Source organism: Passer domesticus, chromosome 3 (genome assembly GCF_036417665.1).
Source record: "Passer domesticus isolate bPasDom1 chromosome 3, bPasDom1.hap1, whole genome shotgun sequence".
Taxonomy (NCBI): domain Eukaryota; kingdom Metazoa; phylum Chordata; class Aves; order Passeriformes; family Passeridae; genus Passer; species Passer domesticus.
Genome location: NC_087476.1, coordinates 24,007,589 through 24,026,091, shown reverse-complemented (window position 1 = coordinate 24,026,091; position 18,503 = coordinate 24,007,589). Strand labels below are relative to the sequence as shown.

Below are 18,503 nucleotides of genomic sequence, written 5' to 3'. Positions count from 1 at the left end.
CACATTACAATCATGTCCAAGTGAGCCCTGCTTAGCTGTGTATTCACACCAGGCCAGTACACAAGCAGGACACACCACCATTTCACCCCTGCACTGTGACACTCCCCAGGCAGGGCCACATGCCTGCAAACTCATCCTACAGTACAAGGGAACAACTCATTGCCTGTATCCCTCTCCCCTCCACACACATCCCCTGGAGAAGGCAGGCTCCACTGAACTTCTACCAAGATCAAATTACACTGATGACCAACTGACTGCATTGGTGGGGACGTACCTCTGCAGTTAAATTTTATATTTTGTGCTTGCTCGCCATTGACAGGTTTTCCTTAAGGTTGACGTCAACAAAATGCCAGATCTTAAAGGCAAACAAAATAAGTTTAATTTAAAGAAAACATTTATTTGAAGTTCTTTTAAGTCAGAGTTTAACAGATGACAACTTTCTCCCTTTTCACATTTCAAGTCTTCAGCAGAGACCATACACACTGTCCCATGGACAGTGAGATTTTCCTATTGATTCCTTTTGAACGAATCGGAGTCTAGGCAGATGAACATTCACATTTTAAGCAAACTGATTAAAAATTTTTTTTAAAAAAAAACCCAACACAACAAAACTTTATCAAATTTTTATCACAAATAAAATGTGTTTAACACTCATAAGCTTCTCAAAACAAAAATCAAAACAAAATCCCAGCAATTCACAATCAAATAGAACATACTGCCTTCAAGAAATTTCCCAGAATTTTAAAATGCTCCAAATATATACACATTTATAACTTAAGTGCTTATTAGCTACAACCTTTTACTCATGCAAAAGTTGTGAGAGGAGAAGGTGTTTCTTAGAGCGGCTTTTCTGAATATGCAGTAAAACTCTTCACTCGTGCAAAGAACAGAGGGGTGTACATCTTGTCAATGTCGAAAGTAGTAACAGCTGTCTCACCAGTTGATCTGCAAAGAGCATTGTAAAAGTTAAATGAGACACAAGCTTTTGTTTGAGTCCCTCAGGCAATCATGTTCCATAGTACAGTGTGTGCATCAAACTACAGTTGGAATAAAGTGTCTTTTTTAATGCCTCATTTTGAAAGCACTTGACTTTTAGCTGAGTAACGCTATACAGAACATTCATAGCTAAGAAACCACTTTCCCCTTCCACTCATATTATGAGCTCCAAGACCTGAGCAGTGCAGAAACTTCATGCTGAAAAGAATGTCTGCAATATAAATTAGGTATGACAACATTAGCTTTTAAAAAAGCAATTTTTCCGTTTATGGAAGTTACCTATACTCCCAAACCCCAAGCAGTTTATTTCCTGCATTTTATACTCTCACAGCTCAAGAGCTGAGCTATGTTCCTATAAAAGCACTGAATATTAAGAATACTGGAAGACAAGGACTAAATCCACCCCAACTGCCAACATCAAATCTGGAAAGCCAACTTGCCAGTAATTTGCAGTGTCAGCTGCAAGAACAGTGGTCATGGCTCCTGCCTGGTAAGTGATCAGAACAGCTGATCACAGGCCCATATACTGCACAGCTGAATTATATAGTTAGTAACATTAGAGTTCTCACATGAAAAGTACAGACATCTTTAGTCTGCACATCCACAGTGGAATAGATATGTATCTTAATGAATACACACTTTCTACACCCCCTCACTAACACCACATTAAGTCATTCAACCCTGATTCAGTTCTGAAATCAAACACTCTGCAAAAATCCTTTAAAGAGCTAAAAAGCTATAGTTATACTACTTAGGAAACTTCCTATTATCATTAAAACAGGTTACCAAAATCTTGGGATTTCTTTACGTAAAAGTTCATAATGTATTTAAAATCAGGACCAGTTACTGTTTTCATTACATTTTATTAAAACCACCTAAGTTTCAGACTCTTTACATTTTCTATACTTAATACTGGACAAGTCAATATCACTTTTAATTCTACAGTTTAGTATATTTCTTTGCTCTTATTCTCCACTTACTCACCTGCAAGTGATGTGACAAGAATGATGTATCCACACAAGTTTGTTGAACCTCTGGCGCCCACTGGAGCACAACTGCAGTCCTACATGGAAACTGTGATCCGTTTCTTGAGCAGGAACTCGGCGGAAATACCTGTATTTGTGGTAATCAACTGGTTTCTGTACAGAGAAATAACAAGTTTCATGATGTACAAAGAACACATTGTGCAACTATTTATCCTAAGTAATTGTGAGACCAGATTGGTTAAAACTCTCATACTTAAAAACAAGTACTACTGTTCCTGCAAAATACATAAATGTTTATGTTAATGATGGAAGAAGTTTTCACAGAAAGCAAAAGAAGCATACAGGACACCACCCAAGTGTGCATAGTCACTGTGACACTTCTTACTCTTCACAAATTTCTCTTGACTAGCACTTTGGTCATCAGAAGAATTTTTTCTGAGTTCAATTAACAAATACTGCTTATCTAGTTTTACTAGATGTTGTGGAACATAACTGCACACAGTCAAATCTTTTCTGAGAAAATGAGAATCATCCTTCTTTCCCATTAATAATGTTGACACCTAATAGTACTATAAATGGAAACTAAGTCTAAGGGGGAGAACAACTGTTTAAATTTGAACCAGGTATTTATTTGCCTTAATAAATTATTAGATTTAGGGACAAATGTAAGTGACATACTTATTTATTTATATTTTATTTTTAAACTGTTTAAAAATTAAATTAGTTTTTAAATCTTTTGGTGTAAGGCAAATCTTTGGGTCCCTTAAAACACTCAGTCTGAGTAAAATCTTGTTAATCTATTTCTCCTCTATTCTATTTTTCTACGTACCTCATCCTTTTTCTTCATTATTACAGCAAATACTTTGGTTTGATTGTCTGTTTCCTGGGAAAGGCGATAATGGCCAAGCAAGATTGCATCCGTTCTGGAAGGTAAAAAAGGAGGATAATGTCAAGGACATGAAAATATTCTGTGTCTCAAAAGTGTGATATTCTTATAATACAAGTATCAGCAATGAAACAAAGACTGACTACATAGCATAATGATACAAACTATTTCTTATTTCCATTCAGTAAAGCCTAATCAATGATATTAAATTGTGAAAAGATTTTGGAAAATTGCTTTTAATTTTCCCAAACAGAACTGTAAACGTAAGTCAATTGGTTCTACCTAGCCTGCTGCTAAATATTTACAGATTTCTGGTGAACACCTCAAACCTGAAGTTGCAAAACTATTTTCTGTGTTTTTATGTCCAAACATCAAAAAGTACTAACTGCAATATATCCCACTGAAATCTTCACTTGCCTTCAGTTAAGAAAGTGTGAGAAGGCAGACAGTAACAAAAAAAATCTTTAAAAGGATTGTTCCATCTACTTGCCTTAAAAATTTCAAATCACATAACCCACAAAGGAAATCTAATTACAATATCAGGACCCTATATATCTTTATATAAAGATGAAAAGTTTTTGTAGTTCTTATAAACATCTATAACACAATATAAATAACATTGTTTTGCTATGACAGAACATAGAATCTGAGACAAAAGTAAATAGAAATTGCTGGGTAAAAGCAAAATGAAAACTGTAGAGCCAAATACTTTATTTCAAAATAACCTTGTGTTTTTAGTCCGTAAGCGAGGAACTATAGATTGAGGATCTTCAGGAGTTGTTAGCATCATAACTTGACCATCTGGAAAGAATCTCAAATACCTGCAAAAACATAATTACACAATGCAAACCTAGAAAATACATCCTTTTCCTGTTTGTTTGCTTTTAAAATCAGAGGATGTTACCCAGAAGGATTTAGAACTTAATTGGTAATAGCATTTGAAAACACATTTCTTCACACATAACAGAAAAAAAATCAGAAATCAAAAGAAAGTTATGAATATTGAAAGGGGAAGTGATGAAGTTTTGTCACCTCTACCAAAGCAAGGTGGTTACTCTGGGATCAAAACTGACCTCAAGTTTCTCCATTCCTATCCACTGAGACCAATGCAAAAAAATCTCAATTACAGCATCAGTACAAAATTAGTAATGTCATATAGACTTTTTCATGTTCTGGTACCTGATTGATTTTTACAGTACTCCAGTACTGTGCTAATGCTTGAGACTACAGCAATAGCCATCAGGTTCAATGGTGGCTATGAACAGTTTCCAGCCTCAGAGGAGACTGCAGAATGAAACAATAAATGCTGGGAGCACAAGATGAACAACAGCAAAAATTCAGGCTGAGGAAACAAATGGCAAGGCATTTACAACAAGATGAGAAAGCTCAGCCTCTTGATTTTTACAACTGATTACACATATGCTAAATGACTGATCTTGTATAATCACATGTATTCTCTTTGCTGAATTGTGTCATGTGTTGTATCAGACACGTAAAGCAAAAGTCATTTAGGGAAAGCAATCTGTAGGTAATTATTAATTGTTATAAGCCTTCAAGCTTTTGCCACGTGACATGGTTTAAGAGAGGATGAAACATGTTTCTAAGCTCATTTCTAATTATCACAGAATTCTATTATTAGATTCTAAAACCTATTCTCAAAAAATACACATTATCACACACACTGTAGCAGTCCCATTCAGTTTTACAGAATGATTATTGTCTGTGATAGCCAGGGGTGGATTTAAGGAACTTAAGAGAGAGAAACATTTCACTCACTCATTGTACTACAGCTCTACCTGTAATATTCCACTTGGTGCCATGCTCTATAGAAACCATCAAGAGACTGTTCTCCTTGACGTATGTATTTTGTCTTGCTGACATATACACCTACAGAAAAGGAAGATATATGAACAAAAACTAACAACATAAAATATTTATGATGAAAAAGCCAATAATCTAAAACTTTTGAATATGGTTTTGTTACTTAAATACATGGAAGTTTTTATTTTCACCTCTTGCACTTTTCCCTTCTCTTTGCATATATTCCACAAATTGAAAAGCACAAACAAATTCAGATTAGGTCTAACAACATCACAAACACCAAACCCACCTGACTGTTTTTGTCACACATAGTTACAACTATTTCCAAAAGTACAACTTACCATCAAATCGAACGCGAGGCCTTTCCAAAAACATGTGCCTCCAAGATGTATATGGAACAAGTTTATTGCAGCTCCTGCCCCATATTTTCAAACACACTTGATGCCAGATTTCAGGATCTCTAGTGAAAACAAGAAAAAAGCAAACCCCATAACTTCCCTACAAACCCTGTTTATCTTTTATATATCAAAGTAACACTCTCCTACTTAGTTTGGATGCAACTAAAAGAAACTTTCTTGAACAAAAATAGCTCATAATTTAAAACCCTTGACTAATTTACTTAATCCTGGAGTGCTTGAAAGCCTTTTCTTATTCCCAGTGAAACTGAAGAACAGACTGTCATTTTCATCCAAGTACAGAACCACAACACTGCAGCACCCTGGCACTTCTCTGTGTGGCTATATGAGCATGACAACAGACCATATTTTGGAGATCTGAAACACTGATTTGCAAACAAGATAGAGCAAGTAATACTTTCTGCTAGATTTTTATTACAGTAAAGTCATCTATCTCACATACCATTTAGTAGTGTATTAAAAAACTGATTAGCTCTGTGAGGAGCTTAACATGAAAAAGTCCATGGGAAGGAAAAGCAGGACATACTAGTGCAAAAAAAGAACTAGTTTAGGTAAGTTATCTACAATACCTGGCACAAATGTAAAATCCTCGACAAACAAGAGATAGTTGCTCCAATGATCTTAGATCCAAGTCACTTGAAACCACCCATCGGAAAATGTACATTAGTACTTCCATAGGCAACGCTAAAAAGAGAAAAGAAATCCTTGTTAGATGCAGCCTGTAAGTCAACAGGTTATTTATAATTCCAGGTTTGGCTTTTGACTTTCCATTAAAAAATCCTACTTTTTACATTGTAGCCCAATGCCAGAGAACAACAAAAAAAAATTAACTTAAAAGGTCACTACAGATTAGATGTGACTCCATAAAATATCCTTTTGATCCTTTTTAGCCTACTAACTTCTGAAGCCAATGTGATTTTTTAAAAAAGTTTTCTTTTTAAAAAAGTCAGTAAAAAAGACACAGGACTGGCTGAAAAGACCAACATTGTGCTCAAAGGACACATCTCCTGAGATCATTTCAGAGTAAGGTCTGCAACATCTTGTCTTTACTGGTAAAAAAAGAAAATACATTCTCCCAAGAGTACAATGCACCAGTTATTTAAAAAAAAAAGTTTCAAAGCCTGTTTTCTTTATGTTTTGATTTGTTTCACTTACTTTATTTTCTTTCCTTGACCAAAACAAAGGAGATCAGGCCAAGATTTCAAAGTGCAACTGATAATTTAGGATGCAGAACCAAGCCATCTGTTTTTAAGAGAGATCATAGGTCATATACACTCTCTACAATTTAGATCTCATAAGGAATTCTCAGGATAACTGTCCTAGAACTGAAGCACTGAAAGTCATTAACCTTCAAAAGACTTTCTAGCTTTGTTATTTAGTCTTTCTGACCCTAAAACATACTTGTTGCAAGAATCTCATGCAGTATCAGATGAAATCAAGAAATGTAAAGATGCATAGTCTACAAAACAATTGTTTTTGATTCACACTTAAACATTGTAATAATAACGGTATTTGCAAACCAAACCAAAAGAACTGGAAGGAAAACTGGAATACACTTAGTTCAGCAAGTCCATTCCTAGAAGTTGCTACTTTTAAGTATGCCTCTGATCCTGAAAATTCTACTCAGAAATACTACATGTGTGAAAATCTTGTGTGATAAAGACAAGATCTGGTATGAGAACAAGATTTGTTTACCTAGATGAAAATTTTTTCTCCTTTGTATCTAACTACAGAAATAAAGAGATAATATAGGTACTTCTTAAAAGGTGGCTTTTGAATGAAGGAGACAAATGTTTTAATAAAGTGAAACGTCAATATAAATTCTGCCTCTCAACTCTTACCTGAGATGTGGGTCTGGCTGACACAAACTTCAGGCTGACAAAGTTTGACTGAAGATTCCTGAAGAGTTAACTGCTGCTGGAAATCCGTCAGGAGATCTGCCATTTTGTCATCCTCTTTGCTATCCTCAACACTAGAAAAGGAGCAATGCCAACACTGTAATATTGGACAAAACATACCAACAGACATCCTCATCTTGGCATCAATCCACTGCCACACTCCCATTCCACAGAGTTGTTTCCTGTACATTTTTAAAGCAATCACATTTCATCATACAATAAAACAACTACTGAAATGTGATCAAGGTCATTAAGACACTGCTGGAATGCCTCTGAGAGTAACAACTGGCACTTTTTCATTAAATTCCCATCCCAGTTTTTTATTTTGTATTTCAGTTTTTTATTGAAGTTACTGAAGAATTTCTTGACCTCATGAAAAGAAAAATCTCATCTTTTACTTTGTCTAAGACATAGCATATGCAGGAAATAAAATGTTGTTAATGAGAAGTTGTATTTTGTAATCCTTCTCATGATGCAAGATATTGGAAACAATTAAGGATTATTTTTCACACTTGTGTTATTCACTAAAGAGTGATCTTTGGTGGGTGTATTCAACAGTAATGAAGGAAAACTACTTTTGTACCTATTCTATAAATAGGCAAAAATAATAAATTTCAGGAGCCAGAACAAAATAGCAGAAGAGAAACAACAAGCTTGCTACTCATCACTAAATTTGAAGGATTACTAAGTCATAAAAGAACATTACCACATTAATAAAATAAATCTAAATTTAAGATGTATATCATAATATGATCTTTTAATAGCTGCCTGTTTGCTTGCCCCAAATAACCAGAAACAACACAAAACTCTTTGAGCACATCACAAACTACCTTTTTTTCCCTGACTTGGTATACAGGCTAATTAAGAAATCTTACAGTACTTTTTAATACTGTTCAATTCTACTCTAAACAAGCTAATAGAATGAGTTGAGAATATAAGCAAGCAACTAGTAGACCTACCAATGGGTTTTGAAGTACCATAGAGAACACAATTATGTTTGGGTCTGTCCTAACTAAGACTACAGTAAGATGTTGCACTGAACATACCTTCATTTTGATGATTATGATGGTCAGTCCCAGTACCTACAGGCCACACTGTAAACTGGTTTTTCAAACCTAATTGTGTAATTTGTTTTTTCTCATCAAGACTGTATGAAACACCTACAACAGTAATTCAGAAAGCACAAACTAAAATCTCTCCCAAGAAATACATCTCTACAAATACTGCTTTTAAGCAGTAGACTAACAGTTGAGACTACTGGTTCATTTTCTCTCACTGCCACAAGGTGCTCAGAACAGTACAGCAACATTTAAAAAACCAAATAAAAATCCACACAATTGTAGAATCATTTAGATTGGAAAAGACCTCTGAAATCATCAAGCCCAACCATTCACCCAGCACTAAACCATGTCCCTAACTGCCACATGTACACATCTTTTAAATACCTCCAGGGATGGTGACTCAACCTCCTCTCTGGGCACCCTGCTCAAGTGCTTGACAACACTTTTTCCTAATATTAACAGCAAAGCACACCCTGAGGCCATTTCCTCTTGTCCTGTCACTTGTTATTTGGGAGAAGAGACCAACACCTATCTCTACACAAACTCCTTTCAGGTGGCTGTAGAGAACAGCAAGATCTCCCCTGAGCTTGCTTTTCTCCGGGCTTAACAACCCTGCTGCTCCTCACAGGACTTGTGCTCCAGACCCTTCACCAGCTCCACTGCCCTTCCCTGGACTCACTCCAGCCCCTCCATGTCTCTCTCACAGTGAGGGGCCCAGAACTGGACCCAGCACTGGAGGTGTGGCCTCAGCAGTGCTGAGTACAGGGGACAATCCCTGCCCTGCTCCTGCTGGCCACTCTATTGCTGATACAGGCCAGGATGCCACTGGCCTTCCTGGCCAACTGGGCACACACTGGTCATGTTCAGCCAACCAGGACCCCACGGGCCTTTTCCAACACTCAGCTTTCCAGCCACTCTGCCCCAGCCTGTAGCTCTGCATGGGGTTGTTGTGACCCAAGCACAAAACCCAGTACTTGGCCCTGTTGAAATTCACACAATTGGCCTTGGCTCATTGATCCAGCATGTCCAGTTCTCTCTGCAGAGCCTTCCCACCCACCAGAAGGACCACTCCTGCCCAACTTCAGGTCAAGAGTCTTAATGGAGTAGAGAAAATTATGCTAAAGAAATAAAATAATCCTATAAAACCCAAGGTTTTTACATGACTGTAGTGCATGATCCGGTAGTTTTCCTAGTGCACAAATGCACAGCAAAGATTTCATGCCAGCAACACATTCAGATATGAAACTAATGGATGGAAATAAAGCACTTAGCTCATCTTGCATTCTTTTATATTAAGTCAACAGCTGCATTGGAACTGCACTGTCCTGAGGCAACAAGACAGAGCTAGTGATACCCAGTGACACGGTTGTGCTTTCCTTTTTAATTCTCCATGTTAAAACTCTTGATTTTTTGATGCAGCTATCAGGAGCACCAATAGCTGCTATGAGTAAGCAAGAATTTGGGAAGCTGTTCCATAAGCTTGTCTATGTTAGGCTGCAGGGGCTGGAACAGAAGTTTTGGCCCTCCTTAAACATGAGTCTTGGGCTCAAGTTAAGGCAGCCCTAAGTCACTGCACATCCGCTGCACTGAGGTTAGGGGCATTCTGATGTGTGTAATGATGAAAGACTAGATCACTCAGACTGCAGTCTCTGAGCTTCTAAATGTACTGCTCTACTGAAAATGCTCTCGTTTGGCTGTGTTGGCACAAGAACAGATTATTACTTCGCTTAATTAAGATGCTTATTTTATTAGTATGAAGCTTTAACTAATTAATCGTTTTGCCATCTACAACTTTGTATATGATCCTAAATCTGAAAATCAAAAATCAAAATAGTGACTGATGCTTTTTTTAATTAAGCAAGAGCATAACTATTTGTAATCCTTCCCCCTGACATTAGCTAGCTCCAAACAAGCCTGTTACTGTCTTCAAAAAATACAGTCTACTCAAGTGAGAGTCGGTGAGTTTTCCAGATACTAAGGGACTTACAACTGCATATTACAGGAGGATATTGATATCCTTCAGAAACAAAATGTCATGTTTCAGTACTCCTATGCACTTAATTAGTAAAATTTCATACTTACCACCTCTTTCCAACTCCATCACCATCTGGGGACCGTGTATAGGTGATCTTAAATTCTATATCAGGTACAAGCTGCATGGCTAGACGATAAAACTTGATGGCTGAAAAGAAAGGTTTGATGTTCAAACATATCCGATGTCCATATTAGCTTACCAAAGCAAAGACTATTTTCAGAGATGATTTCAGCTAAAAGCACTAAAAAGGTGAAAAATGCCTTTGCCTAGGAAAGCTTGTTTAGTCTAAACTGTTAGGTTTAAATTCAATACAAAAGAGAGGAACATTAAAGACCTTCAAAACTAAAAACCTCATGCACTTTTTTAGAATAAAGAGTTAGCTCAGATATGTTTCAGTTTTTACAGATTTACCTTAATTACCACAAATTCAACTATGGAGTAGAAAATTTTCCACTAAAACATTACAAACTCCTGATGTTCTTTGGTGCTTGGCACTTCCAAAGATTTCCCAGAGAAAGAGGTTCAGGAACATCACTGTGGCAACAAACAGTTATTTAAGCTACAGAATGTCTTCCTCCTGAGTCAGCTCTGTGAACCCTTCTTAATTTAATTTGATGTATGCACATTCAATCTATTTTAATACCAGTAGTAAAATCATGCGTGTATGTATATGTTTCTTTGTATTCCAACCAAAACTCAAATAAAACATCAGTGATTGCGGAGCTCAGAATTTGTCTGATGAGTCTGAGAATCTCGAGTTTGAGACCAGTAAATGTTCCCATTTCCTTGAGTTCATGTCAGGGCCAGTGACTGACAAATAATATCCTTTGGCTGTTGAGGACTGGAAATACCAGGAGCCAGCTAAATAGAGATCAGTCTCAACTTTAGCATTTAATCTTGCAGACAAGGCCTCTACTGTACTTAAGGAAGAACAAGCTGCAGCACATAACTGTCTCACAAACATCAGGTATCAGCAGATTTCAGAAGCAGGCTTGGATTCTGGTGACCTGGGCCAGGTCAGCAAATAAAAGCCTGGTCTGAAAACAGATGTCCCAACATGTGCTTGGTAATATATCTGTGTCTGGGGTAGGACCGTGCCTCTAAGGTCTCATACAGATTATGTGTAGAAATAGTTCAGTTTAGTTTCTCTAAGTCTCAAATCAAATTCAGTTGAGAAAGATGAATTCACACTCATGCAATCCAAATGTCTGAAACACTTTTGTGAATGGAACTGTTAGATATTAGTTCTTCTTTCCTGATATGTTGAACAAAAAAGGAGTGCACTGAAGCAGATGAAGCCACAGCTTTCATTTTATATACACAACGTTTAAATAGACCGCTTTCCTCACCTTTTTTTCCTAATTTATTCAGAAAGAACCTTCACAATTGACTAAGTGATTTCCTAAATATGCACCAGATTTTTAGTGCTGACATATTTTTTTACTGTGCATTTAATCCTTTACCAAACACTTACTATATCTTATCCTAAAGTAACTGTGCTCTGTAAAAACACGTAACAACTTAGAAACTAAGTGATTTTTTTAACTGCAGGCGACTCATATTTTTCTCAGTTAATATGAGATACAAAACAAAACCAGAAATCCCTCGAAAATGAAGGAAAATTCCCATGGTGAAGTGAAAATTTTGTATTCAGCAGGTGGCTGAGCTCAGGAGCTTTCAGAATTCTCTCACATTTCAGTATCTTAACTTATTTTGCACCTGCACTTTGAACACAGTGGCCAAACCCTCTGGTGGATGAGAAGGATTGCACACACATTCTGCTTTGCCTTCTTTCTCACATGAAAGAAACACAAAATTGGTATCTCCACTACTGAACTGTAGGACTTGGAAGTTAGGACAGGCTTCTTACTCTCTAGACTCTGAAAACTAAATATAAGAAAAAACCTTTGAATTTCCATTTTTACTAGTGCTGATAGCAAGAGTGCAGGTAAGCAAGCTAAGCACCTTAAGTATTTTATGACAAATCTCAAAGACTACCAGATTTGAATGTTCATTGCAGGAATTATTGAAAAAGCCATTTTAGCATGCTGTGTTAATAAAAAACAAACAAACAAACAAAAACACCTAAACCCAAAGAGCCCTCTAAAAAAAAAAAAAAAAAAACAACAAAAAACCCACACCAAAAAACCCCCACAACCAAATAACAAAGCATTAAAGCAGTAGTTTTGTTCATAGTGGAATGATGAGAACTGTGAGCATAGGAAATAGTTTATTGCCTTAATTAATTATTATGCTAATTTCAAGTTGCAATAGTCACATAAAGAGGCGTTCTAAGATACTGTTATATTGCCTGAAAGCTAGAAATTCCTTTCTTGATGTCATTTCTGCTTTACCTCAGCCTTAGAACTGTGATATGACGGTTCCTTCCAGAGCATGTTTGTTTGCTTATCTGAATGACAGAGCTCTCAAACCACTGTTAGCCCACAATTTACATTCACTGGCACCATGCAGATTTGCCCATCAATCACAGGTGTTAGATTTCTGCACAATAAGGGTGTTCATTGCAGACTTTCATATTACCTTCATAAAGGGCCCCATTTCGCTCTTCTTCCACTGCCTTCAGGAAAAGTTCTTTTGCCTGCACAATAAATTACACACAGCACTTCTTCAATTCCTTAAAAGTACAAGTGCAACATCACTTGCCTTAGAAAAATTTTTGACCTTACCTACTGTACTTAAGACAGAGATAACAAAAAAATTATATAAATAGAGAAGACATACTCATGTGCTACAAGACATGAGATGACTGAAATTCCCAGTTAACAAACTATCTGTATTCCTGCTGTTTGTCCCTTACATACAGTCTTTCAGAAAGCAGATTGTGAAGGTGACACCAAGGCAAACATAAAGACTAGAAAAATCAGTGTAGGATTATGTAGACATTAGTATGGAGCTAACAAGATATTAACCTCTCTTGTTTCTCCAGATTTAATTCAGCATTAGCTTTTAGAAAAGTTATAGTGGAACAGTAATACAGACAAATAAAACCTCAAAACGATGCATCTTTTTATGTACCTTTTCCTCTTTTGCTATCTCCTGTTTTCCCCTGGCATCAACAGACTTTAGTCCAGGTTCTCTTGATGATGCTCTGCATGGCAGAGGTTCCAACCCACTAGAACTCACACCTGGGGCAAGCTCAAACATCCACTGAGCTCTGAACATCTGGAGCTCTGCCTAAAAAACATGATTAATTCTACATAGTATCACATATTCAGACTGTGTATCTTCTGAGGAGAAATTATAAAGTACAAACACAAAAAGGAATTTCAAAACGTTTCCAAGTCTTAGATGGCTTCAGTCAATTTAGGCACAGAGAGTTAGCAATTGTTTTATGGTAAATTAAAACAAAAAAGTGCACAAGTACTTGTTCAGTCTCATTCAATAACAAAAGTGCTTTTTTCTGGACTGTTCACCTCAGAAGGAAAACTGACATTTCAAGAAGTGCTTGTTAGTACTATGGTTATGACCTAAGATTCCATGGAAAAGTGGTCTTTCCAGACATGATCATGTTTGTTCTTGTTCATGTAGAATTATCATAAGCAATAAATCAATTAGCTCTTAATATTAAAATTTAGAAAATCCAGGTTTTTGTACACAAGCATTCTCAGTTATCTCAGTTATCATTCAAGAAGGCAATTTATATAATATACAAATAAGACCTTACTCCTTTCTCTTTTAAAAGTATGGACAATGCTCTGTGAAATAAAACAAGTTGCAATTCCTGTCATGCCTTTTTTTTGAGCATCTTTGAAGTTACACTTTACATGTCTCTTGCAATCATCTAAGCTTGTGGGGAGCAACTACACAGAAATCTAGTCTTGTAGGAGAACCCACTTTTCTATTACACTGCTTTTATCACCTTTCTGGTCCAGTAAAGAGTGACAACTTAAACTGGAATTTGATCACACAAACTGCTGTCCAAGTTCTACAGTTCTTCAAAGAAATTCCAGATCCGTCACAAGCTTTCTTTTCATCTACACAGATAGCTGAAGACTGAATTTGACACTTGGAACACAATGTAAAATTTATCTCACTTTTGGAAGGGCAGGAAGATTAAGCATTTGTCAGATCAACAGATGTGTGGTAAATAAATGAGGATAAGTGATGCAGTTTAAATCACAGCATACTATGTTTGTAAAAACCCACTAGCATGAGAGACATACCTGAAGATTTGCTTCACCAGATCTTTCACTGTCATCGGTTCTTACCAAATCAGGGTGACAATCTTCTTCAGCTTCTGCCTAGTAAAGAGCAGTCAAATGTGACTATAGGGTCTGCCTAAGTCCCTACAGTACATTCACAAAGAACAATTGTCATGGACACACATAAAAAAAATAATTAAGCATACTTCCCTTTTGATGATAAAAATTAATTTTAAAATTAATGAGATCAGTTGTACTTCCATATTAATGAAGTTCATATTCAATGAAGATGGGTTTTGCATTTTAATCCAACACAGATTAGTTGTGTATCACTCCAAGGCTGGCATACCTGACTAAATACACTGTGTCTATGTCAAAGCACAGAGCAAAAGCTTCAGTATTAAACAATAATGTCCTCTGTCCAACACATTAAAATTTAATCACTATCTTCTCATTGTAAAGATAACCAGTAGTTTTGATTTGTTTAATATTTGCAAGAGCACAAAAGTGCTTTGAATAACAATAGATACTTTACATATACATGTGAAACTAAACAAGAAATGTACTGGAAAATAAAATAAAAGGCTAGCATGAGAGCTTGACAGTTGGTTTTATTTACAGTACAGCTGTGAGACAGGTTAAACAAATAAAACCTGAAATAAGACCTCTGACTAAACCTAACATGGCTCTACATAGCAAGTTAAGCCAGCTAGTTTAAGGAAAAAAAACCTTTTAAAATATGCCAATTAATTATTATAGTGAAATATACTGAGATTTATGAGTCTACACTAAAACAAAGGAAAACTAATTCTGAGCATTAGTGACAAACTACTACAATGATGATAACAACAGCAAGATGCCAGAAAGGGGGAAAAAAACACCCCAAAATCTCAATTAAGAGATTTGTTTAAGATTTTTCCTGCAGCTGAAGCAAACCAGTTTTTCTACCATTCTGCACTGAAATTCACATCTATAGTTCTGCAAGTAGATAATGCAAAGTGAGATTACGAGCAGGCAAACCTGACTTTATCACAACTACTTAAAATTTTTATTTCCCACTCCTTCCTTTTGTAGTCAGTACTCAGAGACTTGAAGTGACATTCTGCCAGTGAGATTCTACCAAGCTCTCAAAAAGAAATCCATACCTCCTGCACAGTCAAAGTGCAGAAATCAAAGCATTCTTGTACTCAGAAAATTTATACCATTTTTAGAGCACCTGGAAGTTCTGATCAAACTACAGAATACTAGCAAAGGTGATGGGAAGGCAACCTGTAATCTCTCTGTCTGGGTGACAAGCACCTCCCTGGAGTTAGCACACGTCTTCAGATTCCCCAAAGACCATAATCTTAGTGGTTTGTCATCTGTAAAAGTGTTTTCACTGATGTTTCATATAATTTATCATTTACGATTGATAGACATGGTTGATTGGCTGAAGATAAACAGATATTGCATCTACTTCTACATTCTCATTTTTAATTTCTGTACATTTTTAATTTCCCAGTGGAGGAAACAAGTGAACCAGAACACTATAAAACAGTAGTGGCATTAAATCTCAGCAAGGAGTAAATAACTTGGAAATTTCATGGGCTTTGATTCCAGAATTTCATTGCAGGCAGTTAATGCCCTGTGAGTTGTGACAGTCCTACCGCATTATCAGCATCCAGGAATATTCTGTTGGCCAAGCAGAGCCAGCCTAGGAATGAGCTAGCTCTGAATTGGGTGTCTGTAAGTGCATTATTATGGCACTGGGCTGGCAGAAATAAGGCCTAATTCTGTCTGTGCAGAGTGCAAGTCTTCTGGTTTGCAGCTGAATTACGTCCAGGCAGCTCTCCAGTCTGGGCAGAATAAGCCTGGTTTTATCAGCAAAATGCAGAAATTAGCAATTTCTGAACTAAATCAACACACTATCTTCTCATGCATAAAGCCACGCCCATTAAAACCTTTAACTCCTGAGTCTGTAAACAAACTGATTTAAGTGTTGAAACTACTTAGAAGGTTAGGGAGCTGGATGAAGTTCACCTCATTCAAAAACTTTGTATTTCACAAATCTGTTCAACTCTTAATTTTTAATCCCTCCTCTCCTATCAGCTGCCCTACATCATTTCTGAGTTGCAGTCAGACATGGCAGTGGACCAACTGCATCCAAAATGTCATTTGATGCTCTTTGAAACCTAAATATGCTCTCAACTCAAACCAAAAACACCTATGAAGACCTGGCCTACAGTCTAAAAGCTGTCAAAAACCATCATGAAATTGATTACAACCGAAGTGCTGTCATTACCTTCTCTATACTGTACGCATGTGCAATCTCCAGTCTCTCACATCAAAGGTCTGTCTTGTGTCAGTAGTGGCAGCCTAAGTGCCCACCCTTCTGAACTCACTGGTAAAGCAATTAATTCATTGCTACTGCATACGAATGAACTGGAAAACTGATGTCTATTAACAACCTTTCCACTGTTTATCTGACCTGCTGAAATCCCATGATTTTGCTGTGACAAAAGTGAGTAAACACAGGTAGTGTGAAGCAAGGACCCTCATGAGCAGACAGCTCATGAGATCACACCTAAAGCACTTCACAATGTGCACAAAGTGGCTCCTTGCCCTCGCTCTGAGAATACTTGTGTTGTACTTAGAGTTTCTAAAATTCATAGAACACTGTGCCCTAACTGCTACTTAGGGGATAAATCTGGATAGTTCATCGTTGTGCTGCTGGCCTTTCTCCTGATACAAGTCAGCTGTCACACGGAACAGTGACTTCATCCTGATTGAAAGGAAGACATCATACTGGGTACTGGCTGACTGGCTTCATTAATTTTCCATGAGGAAAGTAGTAGTCTATCAAGCCACCAAAAGGTAACTCGTCAAAAGTAAGTATCTGATTTAGGCTGCAACTCAGAAAAATTAAGTCATCTGAATAGATTCAATTCTAATTTGTTTGCAAAGCTTTAGAAACCATTTGCCAAATGCAGAACTAGTTTATTTGCACAGTTCAGTTTTGTTTTGCAATCAATAATTGCATGCTGATTTCCTCAGAGTATATTAACTGCTCACTAAACTGTCTGTAACATCACGTCCTGTAATAGCTCTGATCTCTGTTTCAGCAAAATAAAACCAAGATCAGAAACAGTTCGAAGCTGAGCGTCACCAGTTGAACAGGGCTGTTATGTGTGAACCATACAGAACTCAGGGAGGAGCAAGCACGGCAAAGCGAAACAGTGACTAGCAGCTAACATTCCTCTTGGTTTTATTAAAAAAATTAGAAAGTCGCCCTATTTTTCGGTAAATGTGGTAGAAACAACACTGTGATCAAAATTAAGAGTTTTTATAACCGTGGTGAGACATTTTAACAGCTCCTGCGTGATATAAATTATTTAACTTTGAATGGTCGAGTTCTCATCATGGATACTTGAATCCATATTGAGGCGCAGTCAGTAAAGCAATGCCGAACCAAGGAGTATTTCTGATATGTTAAATGACAAACTCAACTCGAGTCCCGGGCCCGCAGAGTCCTTTAAATGACTGAGTGACTTTATGCCACCACATTTTTGGGGGAAGGAAGGGAAAGGAAGGGCACGCTCCCCCGTAATGACACAGGGATTTTGTCCCCGCGTTCCTACGGAGGGCTGGATCTCTCCAGAACCAGGCAGCCCCCTCATCAAAGCCCCTGCGGGGGCGGGATCACGGCACGCTTCCCACAGGCATCGCCCGGTGCCGGGCAGGGCAGGGCAGGGCTGCCTGCCGGCAATGCGGCCAGGGGGCCGCTCCCTCGCACACCCCCTCGTCCCGGTCCCGCCCGGCCGTCCGTGCACGGCAGCCGAGCCCCCGCCGCCCGGGCCCGCTCACCATGCTGCCGACGCTCGGGCGGCGCTGTCCCGTCCCGGGGGCTCTGCTCCCCCGCTTGGTCCGTGTGTCCTCCCTGCCCGCGAGGGGCACTTAGCAGAGTTCTCGGTCGGAGAAGCGCACCACGCAGCGGGAGTCCCTGCGGGCCCTGCGGACGGCAGCCATCTTCCCGGCGAGCAGGGCCGGCGGCGGGAGCGGCGGGACACGGCCCGGGCGAACCCGCCAGGTCAGAGCGCCGCCTCCCGCGCGGGCCGCTACGACGCGCGACCGCACGGACTCCCCGTCCCAGAGCGCACCGCGGCCCGTGCCGCCTCTGCCGCCCGCGGCGGCGCGGCGCAAGGCCTGCTGGGGAGCGTAGTCCGTGGTGGCACACCAGGGGAAGCGCGGCAGAGCAAAGGCTG

The 18,503-nt window shown here is 38.3% G+C and overlaps 1 protein-coding gene across 2 annotated transcripts; it reads right to left on the bottom strand.

Moving 5' to 3' along the window:
• Positions 1-376: 376 nt before the first annotated feature.
• FBXO9 (F-box protein 9) lies at positions 377-18,435 on the bottom strand. 2 transcript variants are annotated; one of them, XM_064412185.1, is made up of 13 exons: positions 18,106-18,435; positions 14,284-14,361; positions 13,136-13,294; positions 12,641-12,698; positions 10,147-10,246; positions 6,947-7,077; positions 5,675-5,789; positions 5,031-5,149; positions 4,665-4,755; positions 3,594-3,689; positions 2,812-2,905; positions 1,981-2,135; positions 377-945 (listed from the first exon to the last, which is right to left on the bottom strand). In XM_064412185.1, exons 1-13 carry the CDS (start codon positions 18,106-18,108, stop codon positions 837-839), a joined length of 1,308 nt encoding a protein of 435 aa, XP_064268255.1. In that variant the 5' UTR covers positions 18,109-18,435; the 3' UTR covers positions 377-836. The 2 variants fall into 2 exon arrangements, with proteins under 2 accessions (XP_064268255.1, XP_064268256.1); XM_064412186.1 differs by having other exon boundaries at positions 14,284-14,357; positions 18,106-18,380.
• Between the last annotated feature and the right edge of the window lie 68 nt (positions 18,436-18,503).